This window comes from Alternaria atra (assembly GCF_907166805.1).
Source record: "Alternaria atra isolate CS162 genome assembly, contig: 29, whole genome shotgun sequence".
Classification (NCBI taxonomy): Eukaryota; Fungi; Ascomycota; class Dothideomycetes; order Pleosporales; family Pleosporaceae; genus Alternaria; species Alternaria atra.
The window spans coordinates 1,184,836-1,206,140 of NW_025091327.1; the positions used below are offsets into that span (position 1 = coordinate 1,184,836).

The window sequence follows — 21,305 nt, forward strand, 5'->3', positions numbered from 1 at the left end:
AATTCGATCGTTACCAAGAGTATCGGTATCGTGTACAGCGCGCTTTTCGAGGTGCTCATACGAGGCCGGTGTGGTTCTATCCCTTTTGCCCTGCATAAGTGCCCGAGTTATCGCTACGGTTGCTTGCATCCTCGTGCTGGGATGATGCTAGAGGATTACTAGAAGCAGAAGTTAGCAACAGATGTAGTCTATTGGAGTTAGTCCTGGCGGTAGCTCAGTCACATGGAGTGTAGCGGCGTAGAGGCGCCACCGGGTATTCTGATAACTCTGCTTAGTGCGAACTCCGCCAGCCACTGCGATGAGTTTGGATCCAAAAACTCGGCAAGTACGGCAGGATTCACTTGTACATGGACCTCCCGTTGTTCTGTAGTCGATGGATCGTGGTCAACGCGTTGCATCTTGACTCACAGATACTCACGTCACAGCAGCGAGTAATAATGCAACAAACCACCCAAGGAATACATGTCTTTTACACAGAGACCATGCAGGATAATATCTAACTTAGAAATCTCCATCGCAATGACACTACCATGGCCATTGTGTTCCTTCCCAATTCTCCTCGTTCAGAAACACAACTTTCGCCTCTGATCCAGCTACGGCATTTCAAGCTTCCTGCACCTCGTCCCACAACTTCTCGCGATCGACACGCCAGTAGAGTCGGGTTCGATGAAGATAAGCTGCTTCTCCAGGAATTCCAGGTTTGACGTTCGCAAATTTTGGGAGGCCCCAATGCGGCGATCGAGGTGCTCCCGCTTCCAGATACCAGAGCTCGAACACGCGGTTTGTGATCCCACAGTAGTCCAGGATGGTTGATCCAAGTGTATCATAATATCTATCACCCACCTTCAAGATGAATTTATGCAAGTTTGGGCGCGATCTCTCCAAATCACGGCGGTTGCGAAGGGCCCATTTCCCATCACAACGACATGATGTCCAGACTCAAAGCTCCTTACATCCTCCTCGTGTTCGAACAAAGAGTGCCGTTCTTCTTCCCTTTGGTGTAACTCAGCTTTCTCTTCCCAGGACTTCTCTCACTCGGAATGTCTTCGAGATCGCGCTAGCGCTTCATCGCTGCGTTGATAGTACCATCTCCCATCAGCTGTCTCGGGTGCATTTCCAGCTCAAACTCAGCGAGTGAAGGGAAAGACGTGCCAGAGTGGCGAACAATGCTGCGGAAAACCCAGGGCAAATGACTAACCCACCCAGCATCTGAAGCTTAGCCAGGCTTTGGAAGGAACCACGCGATCAGATGACCCTGCGCGCACTCATTCGATGGCAAAGAATGCGAGTACGCTTACCGTACTTATTGGAAAAGCTTCTTGGAAGCGGAAGGGTAGCCTGGTCATGTACATCGAAAGCGTTACGATAAGCGAAGATGTAGGGGTCATCGTGACATGTGGTACTCTACCGCACCGTATCGCAACAACACCATCTGGCATCTTGAGCAAGTTTTGCACTGATGCCAACCGCCCACCATGCGCCCAGTCACACATCAAGGGATTTGCAATGCTTTCGACACACGGTTTGATTATACTACTGATTCCCAAACAAATCATCACTTTACGGCTCCACACCAAACTCCTCGACATCAAAGTCCAGGCCATCAGCGTCATTATCCAACGAATCGTCCCACTCTGCCCAAGTGTTCTTCAGAGCAGGATCCTCTACAGCCATAAGTGGGTAGCACTTCTCCACATCACCACCAGTGATTGAGTACTTGACGTCCGCGCTCTCTAAAACCGCCATTCCGGCAACCAGGTCGGCGACAACGAAGACTTTAGGCGCCTGTCCATCCTTGTAGGTACAGAAGGACAACCAGTAAATAGCTTCGGTAGCATAATCAGCAACGGTGTAAAGACCTTCGAGATCAACGTTGTATTCGGTTCCAGTCAACTCAGCTTTCCAAGCAAGCATCGCAACAGCAGACGTGCCTAGGACGGGGCTCTCTTCGTCACCGAGACGGAGACGGGATACACCAGCTGCCTTCATGGCGTCGTCGTGGTAGTAGAAGTAGCGGCCCTGGCCGTCACCAACTACGGCATCTTCGCTGTAAGCAAAGAGCTCATCGCAGCCAAGGCCAGTGGATTGGTTGACCTGCTTGACATACATGTTGCCGTTGGAACAGTACATGACGCTGTAGTCGCCCGCAACGAGCTTGGTAAACTCGTATCCGTCGGTACGGTCGTAGGGAACGGTTTTGACATCTGCAATTGTGTAGTTGACGTTATCGGTGGCTTTCTTGACGGAGTCGGTAATCTCGCGGATGCCGGCTGGGAGGTCACCAGACGAAGAGGGTGTAAGCGTTGAGTTTGTTTGTCTGATGGAGATGGATCGCTTAGTTTCCACCTGAATGGATGCCTCCTCGCTACTCGATCCGCGGTCCTCGCTGCTACCCTGGGCATTATTATCCCCAGTACTCTGGCCAGCGTTGTCGGCGCTATTGGCCTCTCCACTGGGCACTTCTCCAGTAGTTTCTTGTCCTGTGGGTAGTTCTCCAGTAGGCAGTTCTCCGGTGGATAATTCTCCAGTAGGGAGTTCGGCGGCAGGTAGTTCACCGGCTGGCAGTCCTCCGGTGGGTAGTCCTTCAGCTCCCTCGCCAGCGGTACCCTCGCTATTACCGGTATCCTCGTTGCTTCCACCCTCGCCGCCGTTGCCAGCCTCCTCGCTACCAGGCGATGTTGATGGCTGCTGAGTTTGCTTACCAAGAGGAATGCACATAGACTTGATACTCTTGTAACCGCTATCCAGCAACTCAAACTCCTTGACATCGAGGACGTTGCACACCAGTTTGTTCCTCCAGCTGAGGTTGGTGTGAATACCCTGGCATCCTTCGGTGGGAGTAAAACCAGCAGTGATCTTGCCGTCAGCGAGCTCAGCCTTGATAGCAGCCTTTGCGATACCCTTGATCATTGGCTCGTTGATAAGAGCAATAGTCTTGCTCCAGCTAGCGACAGTGACACCGAAATGCATGCCAATGGGAAGACCCAGTTCAGCGCCGACGTAGAGAGAGCCCTCTGCTTCAAATGTGGGATGACCAACAGGGTCGAAGTTCTGGCGGGTGGACTTGGAAGGGTCGACCATGTCGACCTTTGCATAAGCACGATTCCAGTTGAACTCAGCGCCAGCCAAGATACGGCCCTCTGCTCCGGCCTCGAGGGTAGCACGAGCCTCAACCCGCACCTGGGGGCCAATGATGATAGGGCCAAAGGAAAGCTGGGGGAGACCTTGCTGGAACAGCGTCTTCTTCCACTCGCGGGTGAGCTTGATCTGGGCGTCAACACCAACCTTCATAGCGACTTTGAGATCAGCCCAGGCTTCAATCTCGCCCTGGGTGATACCCTTTCCAACAGCCCATGTCGCGCGACCAGCCAACTCGATAGCACCCTGGGCGCCGCACCCAACGCAGTAGATGTTCAGATAGCCATCTCGTTGCACACCCTTGTCGGCCTTAATCTTGGACTCCGTACCATAAGCGGCAATGAGAGCAGCGGGGCCCCAGGGTGATTCGACCTGTTTTGCGTCGGCTTTGTTACCGTCGGGAAGAGCGAACTTGTATGATTCTTTGATACTACCGCTGACAGTACCAGTAGTGATGAGTTGGATACCGCCTTGAACCAAAACTTTGCCGAGGTTTATCGTGCTAGCCACAGGGGCGACAACGTTCTTCTTGAACCAGCTGACGAGACCTCTACGACCCATATGTCGACCATGCATCAGGGCCCGACGAGAGAGACCGGCGATGTCATCGGAGCTCAAACCGGCAGTGGCATCCTTCAAGAACGCCTTGTCTTCAGCGGACAGCTCACCGTAGCCCATAAACTCGTCAAGGTCCAAATCGAAGTATTTGCCGGTACAGGTGGTAGGAAGATTGTACTTAGTGTCAACTGGGGCCTTGCAGTCAGAAATGATGTCCTGGTTGAATTTGTTGTTGCCATCATCAGTTGAGTTCGTCAATAGAATGCTCGAAGCCATTGGTGTAGATGTAGGGGCAGGAGTCCAGGACTCGAACTCTGATGATGAGGAAACAAATATGCTGGACCCGAACGATGTGAGCGACGGTTGTCCTGAGCTCAAGGTACTGTCAGATGGTCCCGCAGTCCAAAAGCCTGAAGATACAAGCTCAGAGGATGCAGACGCAGTAGGGTGCGCAGAGCCTTGAGACATAATTCCGGTCGACACAAGCGAGCTCAAGTAGGAACTATACGAAGACCCGATACCAGAGGATGCCAAGACATTCGGAATCACGCTTCCAGTTGATGAACCAGAGCTGGCGTGGGGAGTAGAAAAGCCCCGGTACGATGAAGTAGGAGAAGGGAAGCCGGAGTAAGAAACGGTGCTGTTTGGCTGTTTGGTGCTCCCATTCTTCTCAGGTTTGTATCGTCCCCAATGGGCCTCACCACCCTCTGTACACTCGTCTCGCGCTTGAGGATAACCCTTGACGATGATAGACTTGCCGTCTTCAGACTTGATAGTATCCTCCACCTTAAAGTAGCACTGATCATCGTCTGATCGAACCCTGCAACCGGCCGTGCTTGAGACGATGATGGTACCTTTAGGCCAGGATTCTTTGGCGAAGTCGCATGCGAATGCAGAAGTGAAGTCGACAGCGAGCTGGTTATCAGAGTACTGTGCCTCTCGGATGTAATCTGAGTGCTCTAGCACAACAGCAGGGGCCTTGAAGAGGAGATCGATTACACCAAAGTAGAACTCATTAGTCGGCTCTAGAACTGATTGTTAGTGGTTGAGCATGTTCGAGGTAAGACACGAGTACTTACTCGCATTGTCACGACCACCTTCGGCGTAGTAAAGCTGAGTCTTGTCCTTTGGCACGAGATTCTTGGGGTCCTTTGTGTTTTGGCTCCAGTGGCTACACGGTTGGAGCTTAACATCCTCTCCAGAGTTGTATGTAAAATACTCCTCGTTCTGACCAAAGGGTTTTGCAACCTTGCCGGTAGGACGTGCTTCATAGTGCGAGGACGCACCTCTTATAGTGGAAGGGGTAGGTTTGGCTGCAGCAGGAGTGCTCGCAAGAGAAGTATATTTGACATCATAGTTGTTGCCGTGCAAAGCAGGAGGAGTGGCTTTTGAACCGTTATCCTGGACACCGTGGGCAGTCTCATAGACCGTATAAGTCTTGACTTCGCAAACTTTGGCCGGGACCTTGGATGCGGGACTCAAGGGGTTGTTGGATGATTGATCTAGAGAGACACTGCGTGCGTTGTCAGTGGTCATTCTTCTTCGTGAAAGACTTTCAACACCTACGATGACACGGGCGCATATGCAGACGCAATACTGGCAAGACCCAGTGTAGTAGCAATGAAACGCATGGTTAGTATTAAAATTAGGATTAGGATTAATGCAAATGTTAAAAAGAGGGCAAAGAGAGTAAAAGGAGTGATAGCAGCAGGGTAGCTGCAAGTTGGACGGTGTTAAACACACCAAAGCGAACAAACCTGATAGTAAAGAATGCTGTAAGAGAGAGCTGGGTGATGAATCCTGAGGATGGGCGACAGGTCTTTAATACTGCTGCCTCAGTGTTTCTTGCACCACGTGCAAGATATTTCGAGCTTCCATGAGGGTCCGCATCCCTAGACTCAATAAGAGGCGCCATCGAGGCGAGCTGAGACTCGGGCTTAGTAGAACGTGGAGTATCGCAATGTATTTTGGTGGCTTTACGCGCGAAGTCCAATTCAGACATTGGCTGATGGGAACTACAACTAGCCGGATATTTAGGAGGTTGCCGTGTTCCAGGCTTGCGCTACAATCCCAAAAGTACTTGATCAGTCCGCTATTTTTTTCAGGCTTTGGTAATCACGTATTAGGTTCTGTATACTCTCCGGGGCTACAAGCAAGAATGAGTTGTCTATCTATCGTCAGTCTCGTCAGACTTCAGGAGGCACAGGACACATCAACAAGATCCACAAAAAGTACCTAGTCAGTCCAATGTCCACTGCTCATGAACCGAATTAAAGCTCCACAGCCCCTGCATCGAGCGAACAGATCGGACCAAGCGTTGTGATGAGGGCTTGATAAGGCTGACGGAGGTCTGGTGAGTTTGCCTCTGCAACTACTGAACGGCGCTGCCGAGGCGCACGTGGAAGCTCCGACCCCCGGTCGAGGCCCGCTTGGCAACGCGCCCCTGTGTCAACTGCCCCTGCGCTGAGGGAAGCGAAGAGGCTGGCCGTATGGTGGCGGGTATCGTTGATCAGATCTGGGTTCCTGGCTGACTTCTCCGTATGCAGCAGTACGGAGCTGCGAGGCGCGCGCGCACGATTGCTTCGGCGAACCCGGAAGGCGATTCAGGTACTTACACCACTCAGGTGCGAATATCAAGCCATTGCTGTGATGCTTTGACCCTAGCGATATTTGGACATGATTGCAAAACCGAACGACAGCCTTAATAGAAAGGATACAATCCTACTAGATCATGTACGTCGGCACAAATGGTTGGTAGAAGAGCCTACCTTCAATACGTGTTAGAACTGAAGCTGGGGCTAGTCGGAACTTTTAAACAGCTAATGAGTATGCGAGAAAGTGCGACTGGCAACTAGACTAAACTTCAAGTTTGAGAGCATTTGATCGAGGAACGAGGAGTGATTGCTATCTATGCGCTTGACGGAGCAGAACGGATTATACAATATCATGCGGCTTATTTACCCCGATTCGGGATGCAACTGTGTCGAATCTTCCACAAGTCTGGATTGTTTTATGAGAAGCTTCCTGATAGCATCCTGTGGGTCCCAACACTCAGGTCCTGGAGCATGCTGAGCCTGATGTTGCGCTTCACGAAGCCACTCACTCCATACTTCAGTCTTTGGCACATACTCCCTTGCCCAATTAGATCTTTTAGCAATACAGATAGTTGTCCAAAGGCATCGTGTGAAAGTGTCGTGGTGTGTGATCTGGGGTAGACTAAGAATAAGATCGATGTGCCATGACAAGCGGACCGGTAGAATTGCGGCGACCCAATACAACAGGTTCAAGACTGTATATGTGACAGCGAGCGCTGCTTCGATCGTCCATACTGCATTGCCAAACAGTACAATAGAACCAACAAGCGTTAGTCCACCCACAGTACCGCTCAAGCCACGTCCCGCAAAGGAGCTGACCGCGTAGTCGATGTACCCGGGGTGGAAGTAAAGACGGCGAGCGATGTCCTCGTCACATTCCACAACCGTGAAGCATCCGTTCGGAGATTTGATGACGACCGTACCTTGCGGTACCTCTCTCTTGCTATCCATTACACGACGAGAAGACCAAGATGAATTTGGCCTCCAACGCATTCCGACACACAGTAAGTGCGACGGCATCCCCAAGCACAAGAGCCCATGCTGCTAGCCCGAGAGACATCGCGCAGCTGAGAATGGCGATTAAATTCATTGGCGAAATTACTCTTGGTCGAACCGAGTTTCTTCTGAGACATCTATCTATATTCTCGTAGTCCCATCCTATCTTAAATACACGTGTCGTAAAGGGTTTCAATTCAGACCCATCAGTGTGCGACATCCGACCAAATTACGGTAAGTACGGCCTATCGTTACCCGAGTATATTCCTGTTACCGGTACCTCGTCTTCAGACGCAAGTTTCCTTGGTCGCTGAGCGAGGAGGCCCTGGGGCGCCGGTATGAGTCGCGGGAGGAAACACATCCACGACAGGCAGATCTGTTGGCTGCAAGCTAGGATGTTGTGCTCGCCTAAGAAGGCTAGTATGTTGACGACGTCAAGGCTCCAGTCACCGCGCAGTTTAGGAAAAGAGATGTCGATCATGCTGAATGCTTGGTGTTGATGTTGAAATCTCGCAAAATATATAAGATTCATCGGTACGTCCTAGGAGAAGAGCAAGACGCTTCTAAGATTGCTCTTGTGTTGCAGGGAGGTCATTTAGTAGTTCAGCCACATCAGGGGTGCAGTGCATGGCTAGGCTCCGGCTGAGGCTGTGCCTGCTAGGCTTGCTGAGCTTTCGACATGTCGACAGGCGTAATTGGGCATCCCTACGATTGCGACGGTTGGCAACTAAACAGTAGGTAAAGAACTGTGCCGGTGAAATGGGGTTTCCTCGAGGTGATGATGTGGAGGGAAGTTGGCTCCTGTTGCCAGGCAAGACCTCGGGAACATCCTCGGCTATCACGTGGGTTGAAATCGCGCTAACTCTGCCACATGGCACACGCATTGAAAGTGGAGACTCTGCCTCGAGGCTCGTGAGGCAACTGCCATGGTGTAGACTAAATCGTGCGCCTTATATTCCAGCAGAACACGTTGGTCTGGGGTAGTGGCGATTGACGGCCGTCGCGCCATGGCAGCAGCAGACATCTAAAGTGAAAATGACTCGTCAAGGCCCGGCCGCAGTATTAACGGATATTTCTTCTCCCCAACCCTCCATCCATCAACATCTTTGGACCATGCTTCAAACACGAATCACCCTCCTTCCATGGAATCAACAACTTATAACGCGATTCCGCATCTGGTACTATCGACAAGCTGGGCGGAATACAATGGCGCCACTTCCTCCCACGTGCCTTACAATATATTTAATGAAAAATTTAAGATATGCACATACGACCATAGGACACTGAAAATTAGGCTTCCCGTCCGCTCAGCCATATACAAGCAGTGTACCGGCGGATTAGTAGTTAGGTGGGTGACCACTAGCGAATCCCCGCTGTTGTATGTTTTTGCAATTTTGTCGTAGAAGCGGATCATATTGATCATCGCCTAGGGATCAATTTTTGCTCGGTTTAGGGGAACCTGGGTAGCTGAATTACTTACCATGCGTCTTGTGTATAGCCATTTGCTATGACGCTTCACATAAGCCCTTCAAAGAATAGCTAAGCCAGATAAACAAAGCTTGTCTCCGTTAGTTCTTTGCATATGGCTACATAACCATTCATCGCAAACAGGCAGGATGCACAAACGATCGGAGAGACGAGTAACATCCAAAGATCATAGGGAGAGTAAACTGCACGTACTGTGTTTTCTCGACCATGTCAATCCGCGAGTCTGTCGACTGTGTGTGCTGCTTCAAGCACAGTGGCCGAGCGTGACGTCCCCGACGTACTCGCTCGGCCCGTCGGCAATGACCGATGCGGCCTTCTTCCGCCACCAATCCCTTTCAATTACCTCATAGTTTCTGGGGAAAGAGCTTGAAAACTTCGGCAAACTCGCGGTCTCGCAAGCTCACACAGGTCGTGACTCAGCAAAATATGGGTCTGGGGAAGCAAAATCCCGGGGTCAACGTTCCCTTTCATCCAAACAACATCTTCGGCTCGCGACAAGATGGCCGCTATTGGACCAGATCCCCCGACTGAGGAGTTCAGTCACATAGAAGAAGAAGAAATCGCGCCGACCAAGCAAGAAGTATCTTCAACTTTTGATGTGACGAGAGTCGCGTCCATCGAGCCGCCTCCTAATGGCGGATGGGTCGCATGGTCGCAAGTGCTAGGCGGGCACATCATCACATTCTTTACCTGGGGCTTCATCACATCTTTCGGCATGTTCCAGGCACACTACACTTCCATCGGCCTCTCGACGCCCTCCAACATCTCATGGATCGGCGCACTCACTGTCTTCTTCCTGCTCTCAGTCCCTCTCTGGTCCGGCGCAGCGTCGGACACCGGTCATTTTAAGCTTGTCCTACGCATTGGCATTGGACTGTGGCTTGTCGGCATCTTCATGACAAGTATTTGCAAAGAGTATTGGCAGTTTGTGCTTGCGCAGGGGTTTTGCATTGGGCTCGCAAACGGATTTATGTTCGTGCCTATGGTCTCCGTTATCTCAACGTATTTTGATGCGACGAAGCGGAGCTTCGCAATTAGTATCACGTTGTGTGGATCGGGGACAGGGGGTTTGGTTATCCCAATCATGCTCAATAGGCTGATTGATCGTATTGGGTTTGGATGGGCGGTGAGGACGTTGGGCTTCATGGCGCTGGTCATGCTGTTGATTGCGGAGCGGCTGCTGAAGAAACGACTCCCGCCCAAGAGTTCGGTGAAGATGCTCGAACCGAGTGAGCTGAAGGATGCAGTCTTCGATCTTTTTGTAGGTGATCCGGTTCAACGCTCAATGGCATTTTGCTAATTCGTCAAGATTCTCGGCTCGGTGTTCTGCTTCGCAGGTCTTTGGTTCGCCTTCTTCTACGTGAGTATAACCCATATTTGTCTCTAGTCACACAACTGATCTTTTTCAGATCAATGCCTTCGCCCGAAGAACACTAGGTATGACACTGGAAGAATCAATACCGCTCCTATTGGTGCTGAACGGCGTCGGCATACCGGGGCGACTGCTGCCCGCGTACGTCGCCGATCACTACTGCCGGCCACTGACCATCAGCTTAATCGTCAGCTTCGTTACCGCCCTTCTACTTTATTGTTGGGTTGCGATCAAGTCGACTGCAGGCATGTATGCCTTTGCAGCGCTTTACGGGTTGTTTGCTGCGGGCTTGCAAGCCATGTTCCCTGCCACACTTGCTGATCTAACCTTAGACAATAAGAAAATTGGAACAAGAATGGGTATGGGATTTGCGTTGTCTAGTTTTGGTTGCCTTATTGGAGGCCCTGGTGGAGGAGCATTGGTAGAAGCCGGCAACGGATCTTATTTGTATGGACAAGTGCTTGCTGGCTCATGCGGTGTATTGGGCTTCATGTGTTTCTTGACTGCAGCGCTGATACACAAGAAGCAGGCAAAGCAGCTTGATGGTGTATAGATCAGTGTTGTAGCAGTTCATGTTGATCGATGCTTTTGGTAAAACCTGGATATTCGTGTACCTATCCATCTCGTGTGGGCACCGTGGCCCATCAATTAGAACACGTCCGGAACAGGTGGTCTCCAGATCGTAAGCGCCTGTGGTCCAGCAGGTACATGCGATACCTCCATCTCAGCATTGGCCAAATCGCCATCCGCGTAGTGCTCCTTGTAGCACGATTAGCATCATATATATCAAACCGAAATTGTTGTCGCCTGCCAATATAAACTTGCTAATATCGAACCAGTAGTCGAAACCCCAACTTCCGAAGACATGCTGCATTCAGTTAGCAGCTCGTCAATGACGGACCCTTCCTACACCCCAGCAACTCTTATATCCTGTCGACCCAAGGATTTTTATGGCCTAATTGCTTCGACGTCGAAGTCATGAGTCTCGAATACAGGATGAGCGGCTGTAGGCTCGCAGTCGGGATTGACTCGCTTGAAGAAGAGGACATGGTGATCGGTGTATTTTAGTCCGCGATCGATTTCAAGAGGAACATGTTATAGGCCTATTGTTCTCGTAGACATGTGGCCGCGCATCGCAGCCTACGCAGGAGCTCGCGCAACAAGTGAACGAGTCTTTAGGAAGCCTCGCCCTTCAGCTGGAGAGACGCAACTCGATCTCAGCTTAGCCGAATAGGCTGCGGATAAGCAAGAGGTGTAGAATCGCATCTGCGACAAACACGATTGTCCCTAAGCAAAGGCGACCTGAGACTCTGGGACGTGGGCGTTCCAGGATTGGGTGTCCCAACGCGCCTGGTCAGCAACGCTGAGCGTCAACACAGCGAGGACATTCGGGTGGACTGGTCACATTGACTTTTACCAGTCTTTGACTGACGCGTTTGATAAGATCGTTGAGCTGAAGCAGACACCCGCTTTCCAGCGAAATGGTAATTTATAGGATGAATGATAACCTGTTGTCGCTGACTTGCCTTCTCATGTCTTTGCGCTCTTTACGTTGTGTTTCCGGGTGCCTTTAGAGGAGATAGGACGGAAGAGTGTGATAGTTTTCGTGCGAGAGGTCGGCGCCATATGCGCATGTTGCGCTGATCAACGGTCGCTCAGAGTTGCTACCTACGTAGTGTCGCGGCGGCCTTTATCGGCTCCTCTGTCGTTGTCTCATCGCTAACAAGCGAATGGTGCCGTGCCGCGCGCCGAAGACATCCCGCAATAGTACACCTGGGTACGAGCCAACAGATGTCGGCGCGATGCGTGGTACGAGTAGCTCGTAGTTCCTTCCTAAAGAACAAATAAGCGGAGACGATGAGCAGAGCCTTACCGCATGAAGACGCCACACGTGCCGTAGGATTCGTCGAGGCGAAAACGGGTATCGCAACGGCGGGTCATATAACATCGTAGCCTTATTCCTAAATCTGCGACTGTTCGGAATCCAAAATTGTATATTCCTCACCATTGTTGTCGACATGTGCGGTACTTCTACCCAAGCGGTGAACCCTTTATCAGCGGGTGATTAGTCTCCATTGACATAGCTTCCTCGGCTTCCTTGCCCCTTCTTTCACCCTGGACCGATGTCGCTATGCGCCAGAGTGTCTTGAGCTTCTTCCCCGTCGTTGTTCCGCTCCCGAATCCCTTGTTGCGTTCGGTCGTCCGCAGTTCCGCGCAGGCCCGGCGGAGCCGTGCACCAAGTTGGGTTCGAATTACCCAGGAGCCGCCGCTCTGCGATAGCGATCGGCTCGAAGCTTTGAGCCTTAGCCAGTATTGGGGAGATACGAGAGATGGAAAATTCTACTGATGAGAACGTTGGCTCTCTTTACTATACTGACGTCACACGCCCGTTGAGCTGAGGAAACATGCTGGGAGAGACAAAGTTTCACAAACCCCTCTCCCCTCACCACTTTCGCACGAGTATGCAAGGGCAAGTAGATGCGGGAAAGGCCGCGGAGCTTGGAAGCCAACTGCCATAGCGTTACTATTGTCGCTACTGATTGGTTAAAACCGTTGAATACGGGACGCCTCTTGGCCCTCCATTCTAGTGGCCGCGCCTTTGATGGGTGGTCGTTGTTCTCTTCGCCGTCCTCGCCACCACATCGAACAACGAGACTACCAAGCAGTTCGAGTGCACTTGAAAAGTCAGGGAACGAAACCATACCGCAGCGTTCTTACCCCTTACTTTTCCGAGTTTCGTGAGGTGAATACCCCGCGTGTGGTCTGATAATGCCAAAAAGGTCGGCAGGCTGCTTTGAATGCAGGAAGAGAAAAGTCCGATGCGACGAAACCAAACCAGAATGCAATACCTGCGTGAGGCGCGGAACAAAATGTCCTGGGTACCGGCCAACACAAGCTTTCATTCTCCACGATTTTAATGCACGCGGAGAAAAGCCGGCCCTGATCAAAGAGGACGAGAGCCGCTACAAATACGCGAATCAAGCTTCGTCAAGCTCAACAGACGCTGGAAACCCGTCTAGACATGCTCTCGTACGTAAGGAAGACAAAAAAAGAAAGCCTGCGGATGCGCCTCTACCGAAGCAGGTCAGCGCAGTGGCCGCCGACAGGATACAGCATCTGGGTACCTTCATCGCGCTGTATCTACCCAGAGCTGAAGGCCCAGCATTACCGCCTCCATCAGCCCTAATGCTTGGCTTGCCCACTATGCCTGCCGACAGCCCTGTACTCATGGCTGCTATTGATGCGCTATCTGCAGCGCAACTGGCAGTGAACAACAGGAATCATCCGCTCATCCATCGGTCCAGGTCGCTTTATGGCACGGCGTTGAGTCAGATGATGCGCGCAATTCAAGATCCAGTCACAGCCCTGAAGGACGAAACACTGCTATCAACGTACATGCTCACGCTTTATGAGGTACGACCTGCTATGCCTTACTATCAGGATTAGCTCTAATTTTCCGTGTAGGTTTTCGTGGGCGTCACACAGGGCCATGGCTTCTTTTACCATGTGCAAGGATTGTTACATTTGTTGAAGCAGCGTGGGCCAGCTTCATTTGAGAGTCGGTTGAGTATGCAGATTTTCCATGCTATACGGTACAACTCAGTACGACGAACAACCCCGTCAGACATCATGTAACCTCGCTAATGTCTTCTAGTTGAGTATCGGCTACCACATGCGCAAGGCATCGATGCTGGACAGCCCAGAATGGCTAGCGGTGACAGTCAAAGCAGCGAAGGTCGATCCATACGTTGCTCTAAATGACGTTTGCATACACATCCCACGACTTCTAGAGCGTACGGATAAAGTCGCCAGACCAGGGTGCCTACAAGAAGAGATCGACTCTCTCATTGAGGATTCGCAACAAGTCGCAAGTCGTGCTTTTGAGTGGCTCTCGACGTTCGAGAGAAACGGTCCGCGTTACGATATGGTAGACATTGCGTCGATGGATGGATTTCTGGATATCTGCGCAGATCGCGTCTTTGATCCTGTGTTCTACTTCCATTATTTCGGCGCTGGCATCTGTTACCTGATCTACAACATGAGTATGTTGATCATGCAAGGAAACACATTCAGGTTGCTTCGACAGTATCGACAACTCGATATGAAGCAGCTGTACATGTGGGATCGCCAACTCAGCAGTTATGCGGATGCAATCTGTCGAAGCGTACCGTACAACTGTCGGCCCGTTACTGGTTATACTGCAAAGTTCGGATCATTGACCCCACTTATGGTTGCGAGAAAGTACTACGAGATGAAAGGAGCTCATACTGAAGCAGGCTGGTGCGGAAAGGTTTATATGGGTGCGAGAGTACCGGAACTCTATCAAGCGCCAATGACTTTGGAGCCGTTTGAAGATGTGAAGAAAACTGTCAAGGATAATCCGCGATATATTTGAGTTATACGTTCGGAGGGTGCGAAACAATACATGAAAGACATTGCACTTGTCTTCGCGCTTCGTCCAACCAGCTATTCTTCTCCAGTGATTCTACTTGTCGAGAACCACAATTTTTGGTCATATACTGAGCACGATCTAGTTTTCGATACGCGGACAGCGCTTCGAGAGCGCATACGTAGCGGTCATGACTGACTCTTAGGGAGTCATATTATCACTCCGGTACTACGTTTACTCGTATATTTACATTCCAGATCAACAGCTACGACTCCAAGCCTCGAGAAGTGTCACACAAAACCAAAGGTAAGGACTCGCATGGGATGATAGAACCCGACGTGAAAATTTAATCTTCCAAACATCAGTTCTCTACACAACGTTCGTGTAGACCAACAAAAAACTGTAACCACCAAATATCTGATTTTAAATATTCAAACATATAAACACTTAGACGTCTTCGAGGCCTGTAGGTTGCACCGAAGCCCAGGTCCAACATGGGTTTCTACGAACGTATCTATAACGACAAGAAAGACGTCAGTCGCATCGGTTACACCGACATCACTGAAGTCACGGAGAAGATTGAGCATTTGAACAGTGTGCGTTTGGAAAAGACCGACGGAACTATTGAGGGTCAAAATCACAGAAACAAAGACCAAGACCAGAGATGGTGGAGCTGTTGAGTTGGGTGATGGATGGATCACCGTTGACCGTAAGTCACCCTTGAGCTTCTCAGTAGCAGGCTTCAGATCCAGGAACTAGTTGGTTGATGGGCCATAGTCAGGAAGAGACTCGTAGATTACGGCATCAGGCTATACTAAGATGAGGAGGAATGATTGGATACGAGAGTGGGCCGACAGCAAGATGAACGCAGAAAAAGGGGAGTGTTGTTACAATTATGGCCAACCTGATTGAGAAATGTCACTCGTTCAACAGCTTCCAAAAATACTCTACTTTTTGTTCTTACGTAACGCAGTAGTCATATTCGGTTACTTTACGTTTACTGACTTTCCAGAACTGCATCTAACCCTGGATCTCGGTGACCAACTTTCCAGTGTTTCCACCCTGGAAAAGCATCATCCAAGTCTTCGGCACATCCTCAAACTTAGTCTTGACCACAGTCTCCGTCTCAGGTCCAACTTGAATCTTGCCCTCCTTAACTCCCTTGATCAACTCCGGAACAATCTGTCCAGCCCTACCCGACTCAAGAGCATCGATAACAATGAATCCCCTGACCTCAATCCTGTTGCTGATAATCTCGAACCAGTTCTTAACGCCGCTGTCACCCATAGAGTTGTATGTTGCAACAGCACCGCACGCAGCGATACGTCCATGGCGCTTCATGCGACCAAGCATGAGCGACAAGATATCGCCACCGACGTTGTCGAAGTAGACTTCCACGTATCCTTCTGTGGCCTTGATCAAGTCCTTTTCAAAAGTTGCAGCCTTGTAGTCGACGCAGATATCCGCGCCGAGACTCTCGACCCAGCGGCACTTCTTCTCACCACCCGCAATACCAATGACGCGTTTACATCCGAGAACGTTCTTAGCGAGTTGCACGACCATGGAACCAGTAGCGCCCGCAGCTCCAGAAACAACAACGGTGTCGGCGGCAGTAGCGCGCGCAATGTCGATGAGGCCGTAGTACGCAGTCAGACCGGTTCCTCCGAGTGCACCGAGGAAGTGCGTGGGACGGATACCGGCGCTCTGATCGGCTTGGATAGGGCGAACGGCTTTGGCGGAGACGACGGCATATTCGGTCCAGCCAAAGTCTCCAATGACGAGCTGACCCTTGGGTAGGCTGTCTGTGCTAGATTCGACGATCTCTGCGATGGCGAAGGAACGCATTACATCGCCCTGCTTTACTGGTTCGACGTAGAGACGCTCGGGGTCCATGTCTTTTTGGATCCATCTGGCACGAAGTTTAGCTCAATGTCTTGACAATATTTACTGTTGGAGCTTACCCTCTCTGTGCTGGATCATTGGAGAGGTAGAGTACTTTGATGAGGACCTGGTCAACGCCTGGGCTGGGGAGATCGTTGGTCTTGAGGTCAAAGGTCGCGTCATTGCCCTCAATGACGGGGTCATTGAGCGGTGGGTTGGCGAGAACCCATTGGCGAGTTTGTTGGCCCGGCATCTTTCTATCTCTTTATTCACTTGTATTCTTTATGTGTTTAGGTGGATAATGAGGTGGTTGTGTGTGTTGATGATAATGATGAAGAGGTGTATACAGCAGGTACGGGATGCGGTGACGCCCCATCTTAAGTACACCAAGAGTTAAATAGTCTCGAAGCTGCGGTGGGGTCTAACAGATCTTCCACGTTGATCCTAGACATGCCAGGCCTAGACGTACGAGACGTGTAAAGACGTGCTAGCTCTATTTAATAATTGGCATAGAGTCGATTAGTTAGTGCAGAAATGTTTACGGTGAACCTCGGCTTTCTGTGATACCCATTTTTCGCCCACTCTTGCGTAACGTGTCCATTACACGTTACGGTAGTCTATCCGCTTTTCGTCCGATGAAATTGAGATATGATTAATTGAGCTGTAGTGGTATTTCAAAAGCATGTCCCAAGCGGTGATGATGGACTAACGGTTGATTGAGGGGATGGAGGGGTAGCTTGGAGCTCCAAACACATGCACGTGGCAGGTGGGGGCATATGTACATGACTCGCGCCTGCTGCATCATGTTCGATGGCGTAGCGATATAGATCTATCTGCACTTGTTTGTCTGGACAAGTATCACAATTGATTCTTTACCACTTGCCTCCTTTGCCCTTCTTCTTGTTCTTTCCCTTATCTGCACCGCCCTTCTTCTCTTGAGCGGCCGGTGTGCCCTTGTCGTTCTCCACGACACCACCCTGGGTAAGGCCTTCAGCCCTCTTCTTTCCTTTCCTACCTTTGGGACGGTAGTAGCTCCTATCACGCATTGGCAGCCATCGTTCTGGGTCCACTTTCTTGCCCTCGACGTAATCTTTTGGCATTCTTGACTTGCGCAACCTCTTGGCTTTCGCAGGTGCATCCTTAGTGGGTGCGAGGCTACGTTTCCGCGACTCAGCTCCAAGGTTGACTGATGTGAGGGTGCCGAGTGGAACGCCTGCATTCTCAAGCTCAACGGCGTCGATGTCGGAGACCAGACGGTTGGCTTCTGGCAGGTACGACAGAAGGTCTGCAGGTATTGATGATGGATCAGTGATGCTGTATGCGGCTACAAGACCAGCGATAGAAGCCCGGTCTTCGTTGTCTTGATCATACAAGCCCTGGAAGATCTCTCCTGCAGTTTTGACGTTGTCGGGATTGTGAGTATCGAGAAGTGCTGTACCAGCAGCGACCATCAGAGATTTCGATGGAGCTTCCGTCTTTGACTTGTGAGGCTTCCGCCAATATTCAGCTGCCTTGGCCAGCTCGTTCTTTGAAGCGCCTGGTCGACCTTGCTGTGCGTACAGCGAGACAAGTGCTGCAATAAGTCCCGGTGCAAAACGAACGTCCAAGTCGGACGCTGAGCCACTCTGTTCCAGTCGCTTGAAGAACGATTCTAGAAGATGTGTCGCGGCGGCGTAGTTGTTTGTGATAACGTATAAGTGTGTTATCGTGAGTATGAGACCCACATCAGTCGGCCTCTTTTCTAGCAATGGCACAATCTCCTTCAGTGCAGCTTTCTCGGTGTCTGCATTCCTGGCGTGAGCTGCTGCATTCAATACTGCTGCCATGTTGACGGCAGGAGACAAAGAGGGTGCAGGAGATGCGGAGATGACCTTCTCAGTTGAAGATGCAACGCCTGCGACCTTTTGCGATAGCAATGCCATGACGTACTCATCCTGTCGCAGAATGTTGGACTGGTAGGAGAAATGCTGATCGGTAACAGGAGGCTGCGGGGATGCGTGGAAGAGACGGTGGGAGAGGTACGGGTTCGAATGCTCTTTGGAAGCGGCAATACTGTTAACCTGGGCGATGTAACGGGTTGAGAGTTCCTTGATGCTACGGTTGTTAGTAGTTGTTCTGAGTCTTCCATGGTTATCTTACTCGGCGAAAGGAATCTTAGTAGCCAATTCCTCTGCTTCATCAACCTTGCCCAATTGCGTCAGGACATAGACTTGCTGAACAGTAATTGGCAGCAACTCGGCCTGCTTCTCCTCTTCGCTAAGGTCCGAGAGCGCATTGCATAGATCCTTCGCGCGCTTGAGACACACTTGGGCCTGTCCAAACTCATTGCGGGATATGCTGCCACATGCCGCATTGAAGGCAGTCTCGAAGACCTCCAGATCTTCTCTTGTGGGCTGCTTCTTCTGTGCAAGCTCGCCTTGTCCTGTCCATTCCAGCTGTGCGTCCACAGCTCCCGAATTGATGCGAATGTCGTACTCTTCGTTTTCGACGTTTTGGTCTGCGAGTTCCTTGTAGATCTTGGTGGCGTGCGCGAAGTTTTCTGAACGGTATGCCTGGCATCTAAGTGTCAGCTACGCGCATGCTTCAGATGCCTTCCAGTACATACGGCCTGAGCAAGCATGTGCTTCATCCCCCGACCTGCATCTGGTCCTGCCGCTGTGGCCACTTCCACAGCCTTAGCGGCATTGCCAGTTTTGTACAGCGCATATGCGTACTCGAATCGCGCTTTCTCCTGCAACTCTTGCGCACTCTCAAACACCTCTAATGCATCCTCGTAGCGATCCAAGTGCAGTAACGCTACCGCTTTCGTGTGTTGCGCATCCAGGTCGCCTTTTGACTTCTTGAGGGCTGCATTGGTGGCCTTTAGCACTTCGTCGTGGTCTTCGATGGTGGCTTGTGCAAGCAGCGAGGAGAGGGATTTGGTCGATGCGGCCATTTTCAATTCGCGCTTTATCTTTCACCCATCAGGAAGTGGCGCAGAGGTTCAGGGTGTAGCGATGGGCGCTGGCGGGGAGATTGCGGAGGTCTTGGTGAAGGCGCGCGGGGATCTGAGGTGGGATGGTGCAAGCTCGCCTAAGACCCTAAGTTCCAGTGGCTTGGAATCGTAGGGCTGAAGGCTGACAGACATGGTCACTCAACACCACGATTTCATTTTCAATGGGATGACTGTAAGTACACGATCATTTGACAACACAGGATCGAAGCTACTGCGAGAGTGTCAAGCGACATCCTTTGGTATTGGATATGCTTCAGCGCCTTTTGTGCCTTAGAATGCTCTATGTAGGACACAATGCTCTAAACGACAAACGCCACCCGGTGTATGCAAACGTCTTGACTACATCCATACCATCCGATAATGCTTTCGAAATTGAACGCCACTTGAACCCAGACGCCAGCGCTATGTGATCAATCAGTTTACATCTTCGAACTCATCCTCTTCGCTTTCGTCACCGCCGTTCGATGCGGCTGGGGTTGCTGCAGCTGGGGTTGCAGCGGCTGAAGGAGTAGGAGCGGCGGACGATTCCAACTTGACGCGCTTTGCATCTGGGAAAGCGCTGGGAGTGCCCACATCAACGTCCTCAAACTCATCATCATCTTCGTCCTCCTCGTCATCATCCTCTTCCTGCTCCTTCCTACGGCGCTCGGCTTCGATCTGGGCAAAGACTGCATCGAGGTTCTGATTAGTGGCCGCAGTGTCGCCTGTCTCGGTCTTGATACTGGGAGTGTCTACTCCGTCTGTTTCTCTCTTCACAGTTGTCGTGTTTCCTGCGGCGTCTTTGATAACAGTAGACTTGGTATGCCAGGTGGGGAGCTGGTTCTGCAAAGATATCTTCTCCTGGCGGGCCCTGTCTGCCGCTCGCTGCTTCTCGTTCTCTTCTGCGCTCGATCCGATCATGACGTTGATCTTCTCTGGGCCTGTATCAATACCCTTGACAGCGGTCGGGCGTGAAACGGTCGTTTCAATGACTTCGACCTGCGTACCAGGGTCCACATTCCTATCACGAGGGAGCTCGATTCGCTCGCTGATAATGTCTGGTGGTTCCAAATTGGGCAGATTGCCCATATCCTGAATTTTCGACATCATCTCGATCAGCGGGCCAAACAATTTGTTGAACTTGGCTGGAGTGTCGTCAACATCGTCTGCTTGGACGTCCTGGTCGATTTCGTCTAACCGGAATCCGCATCTAGCGCAAATGAAGCCACTGTCATCTGGTCCAGGGTTGTCATCCGGGTGGTCAAGTGCCTGCATGGTTGTGTACGTAGATTTGCATCTCAAGCACTTGAACTCGGGTTTCTCGGTCGTGGGTTTGGCGTCTCTCTTGATACCCTCATCAATCTTATGAATCTTGTACTTGACCGAGTCGACAGCGCGACGCCAGTCGATGTAGAAGAATTCTCTGCTTGATGCTTTGTTTGCACCCTGGCGCAGGACATGCTGAGTATAGGACGAACACAACCCGGCCTCCCTAAGCTTACCCGCGACCTTACTAACATGTTTCGAGTTCTTGCCTGCATCGAGAATGATGGTCATGTCGGCCACGGGCAGTGCGCCGTGGTAGCAGAGAGCGTCCATGATGACGATGTGCTCAGTCTCGTAAAACATGCGGACTACCGTCCTCAACAACTGCTTCACTGCTTGTACGGGATCTCCTCCGCTCTTCTCTACAGGGTCCTTCATTGCTGCGCCCATGACTGCGGTTGTAGAGAGACACGTTCAGGTTCTGCTCGAACGGCGGCTGAGGAGATGCGGTAGGCGCGTAGGGCTTCCTTCGAATGCGCCAGACTAAGATGCAGACGGGGCGCTGGGTTCGGGACGGCTCTATACGTATCAGAAAAGGCGCATCCTTTTCTAGTTTGTGCGATATCTGTCCGCACGCGAGTTGACGTG

The 21,305-nt window shown here is 51.2% G+C and overlaps 7 protein-coding genes across 7 annotated transcripts; 3 read left to right on the forward strand and 4 right to left on the reverse strand.

The window, feature by feature from the left end:
• Window positions 1-1,560: 1,560 nt before the first annotated feature.
• On the reverse strand, window positions 1,561-5,327 carry ALTATR162_LOCUS8699 (uncharacterized protein; the record flags this gene model as incomplete). The annotated part of the gene is made up of 3 exons (XM_043316332.1): window positions 1,561-4,721; window positions 4,776-5,209; window positions 5,263-5,327. 3 exons carry the CDS (start codon window positions 5,325-5,327, stop codon window positions 1,561-1,563), a joined length of 3,660 nt encoding a protein of 1,219 aa, XP_043172267.1.
• Window positions 5,328-9,273: 3,946 nt separating this feature from the next.
• On the forward strand, window positions 9,274-10,699 carry ALTATR162_LOCUS8700 (uncharacterized protein; the record flags this gene model as incomplete). The annotated part of the gene is made up of 3 exons (XM_043316333.1): window positions 9,274-10,035; window positions 10,084-10,134; window positions 10,184-10,699. 3 exons carry the CDS (start codon window positions 9,274-9,276, stop codon window positions 10,697-10,699), a joined length of 1,329 nt encoding a protein of 442 aa, XP_043172268.1.
• A 2,633-nt stretch (window positions 10,700-13,332) lies between these two features.
• On the forward strand, window positions 13,333-14,542 carry ALTATR162_LOCUS8701 (uncharacterized protein; the record flags this gene model as incomplete). The annotated part of the gene is made up of 3 exons (XM_043316334.1): window positions 13,333-13,560; window positions 13,612-13,749; window positions 13,802-14,542. 3 exons carry the CDS (start codon window positions 13,333-13,335, stop codon window positions 14,540-14,542), a joined length of 1,107 nt encoding a protein of 368 aa, XP_043172269.1.
• A 488-nt stretch (window positions 14,543-15,030) lies between these two features.
• Window positions 15,031-15,295, forward strand: ALTATR162_LOCUS8702 (uncharacterized protein; the record flags this gene model as incomplete). The annotated part of the gene is made up of 2 exons (XM_043316335.1): window positions 15,031-15,132; window positions 15,188-15,295. 2 exons carry the CDS (start codon window positions 15,031-15,033, stop codon window positions 15,293-15,295), a joined length of 210 nt encoding a protein of 69 aa, XP_043172270.1.
• A 261-nt stretch (window positions 15,296-15,556) lies between these two features.
• On the reverse strand, window positions 15,557-16,670 carry ALTATR162_LOCUS8703 (uncharacterized protein; the record flags this gene model as incomplete). The annotated part of the gene is made up of 2 exons (XM_043316336.1): window positions 15,557-16,445; window positions 16,498-16,670. The coding sequence occupies 2 exons, from the start codon at window positions 16,668-16,670 to the stop codon at window positions 15,557-15,559; spliced, it is 1,062 nt and encodes a 353-aa protein (XP_043172271.1).
• A 619-nt stretch (window positions 16,671-17,289) lies between these two features.
• ALTATR162_LOCUS8704 (uncharacterized protein) lies at window positions 17,290-19,352 on the reverse strand (the record flags this gene model as incomplete). The annotated part of the gene is made up of 3 exons (XM_043316337.1): window positions 17,290-18,511; window positions 18,557-18,969; window positions 19,023-19,352. The coding sequence occupies 3 exons, from the start codon at window positions 19,350-19,352 to the stop codon at window positions 17,290-17,292; spliced, it is 1,965 nt and encodes a 654-aa protein (XP_043172272.1).
• A 474-nt stretch (window positions 19,353-19,826) lies between these two features.
• ALTATR162_LOCUS8705 (uncharacterized protein) lies at window positions 19,827-21,107 on the reverse strand (the record flags this gene model as incomplete). The annotated part of the gene is made up of 1 exon (XM_043316338.1): window positions 19,827-21,107. The coding sequence occupies one exon, from the start codon at window positions 21,105-21,107 to the stop codon at window positions 19,827-19,829; it is 1,281 nt and encodes a 426-aa protein (XP_043172273.1).
• Window positions 21,108-21,305: the final 198 nt, after the last annotated feature.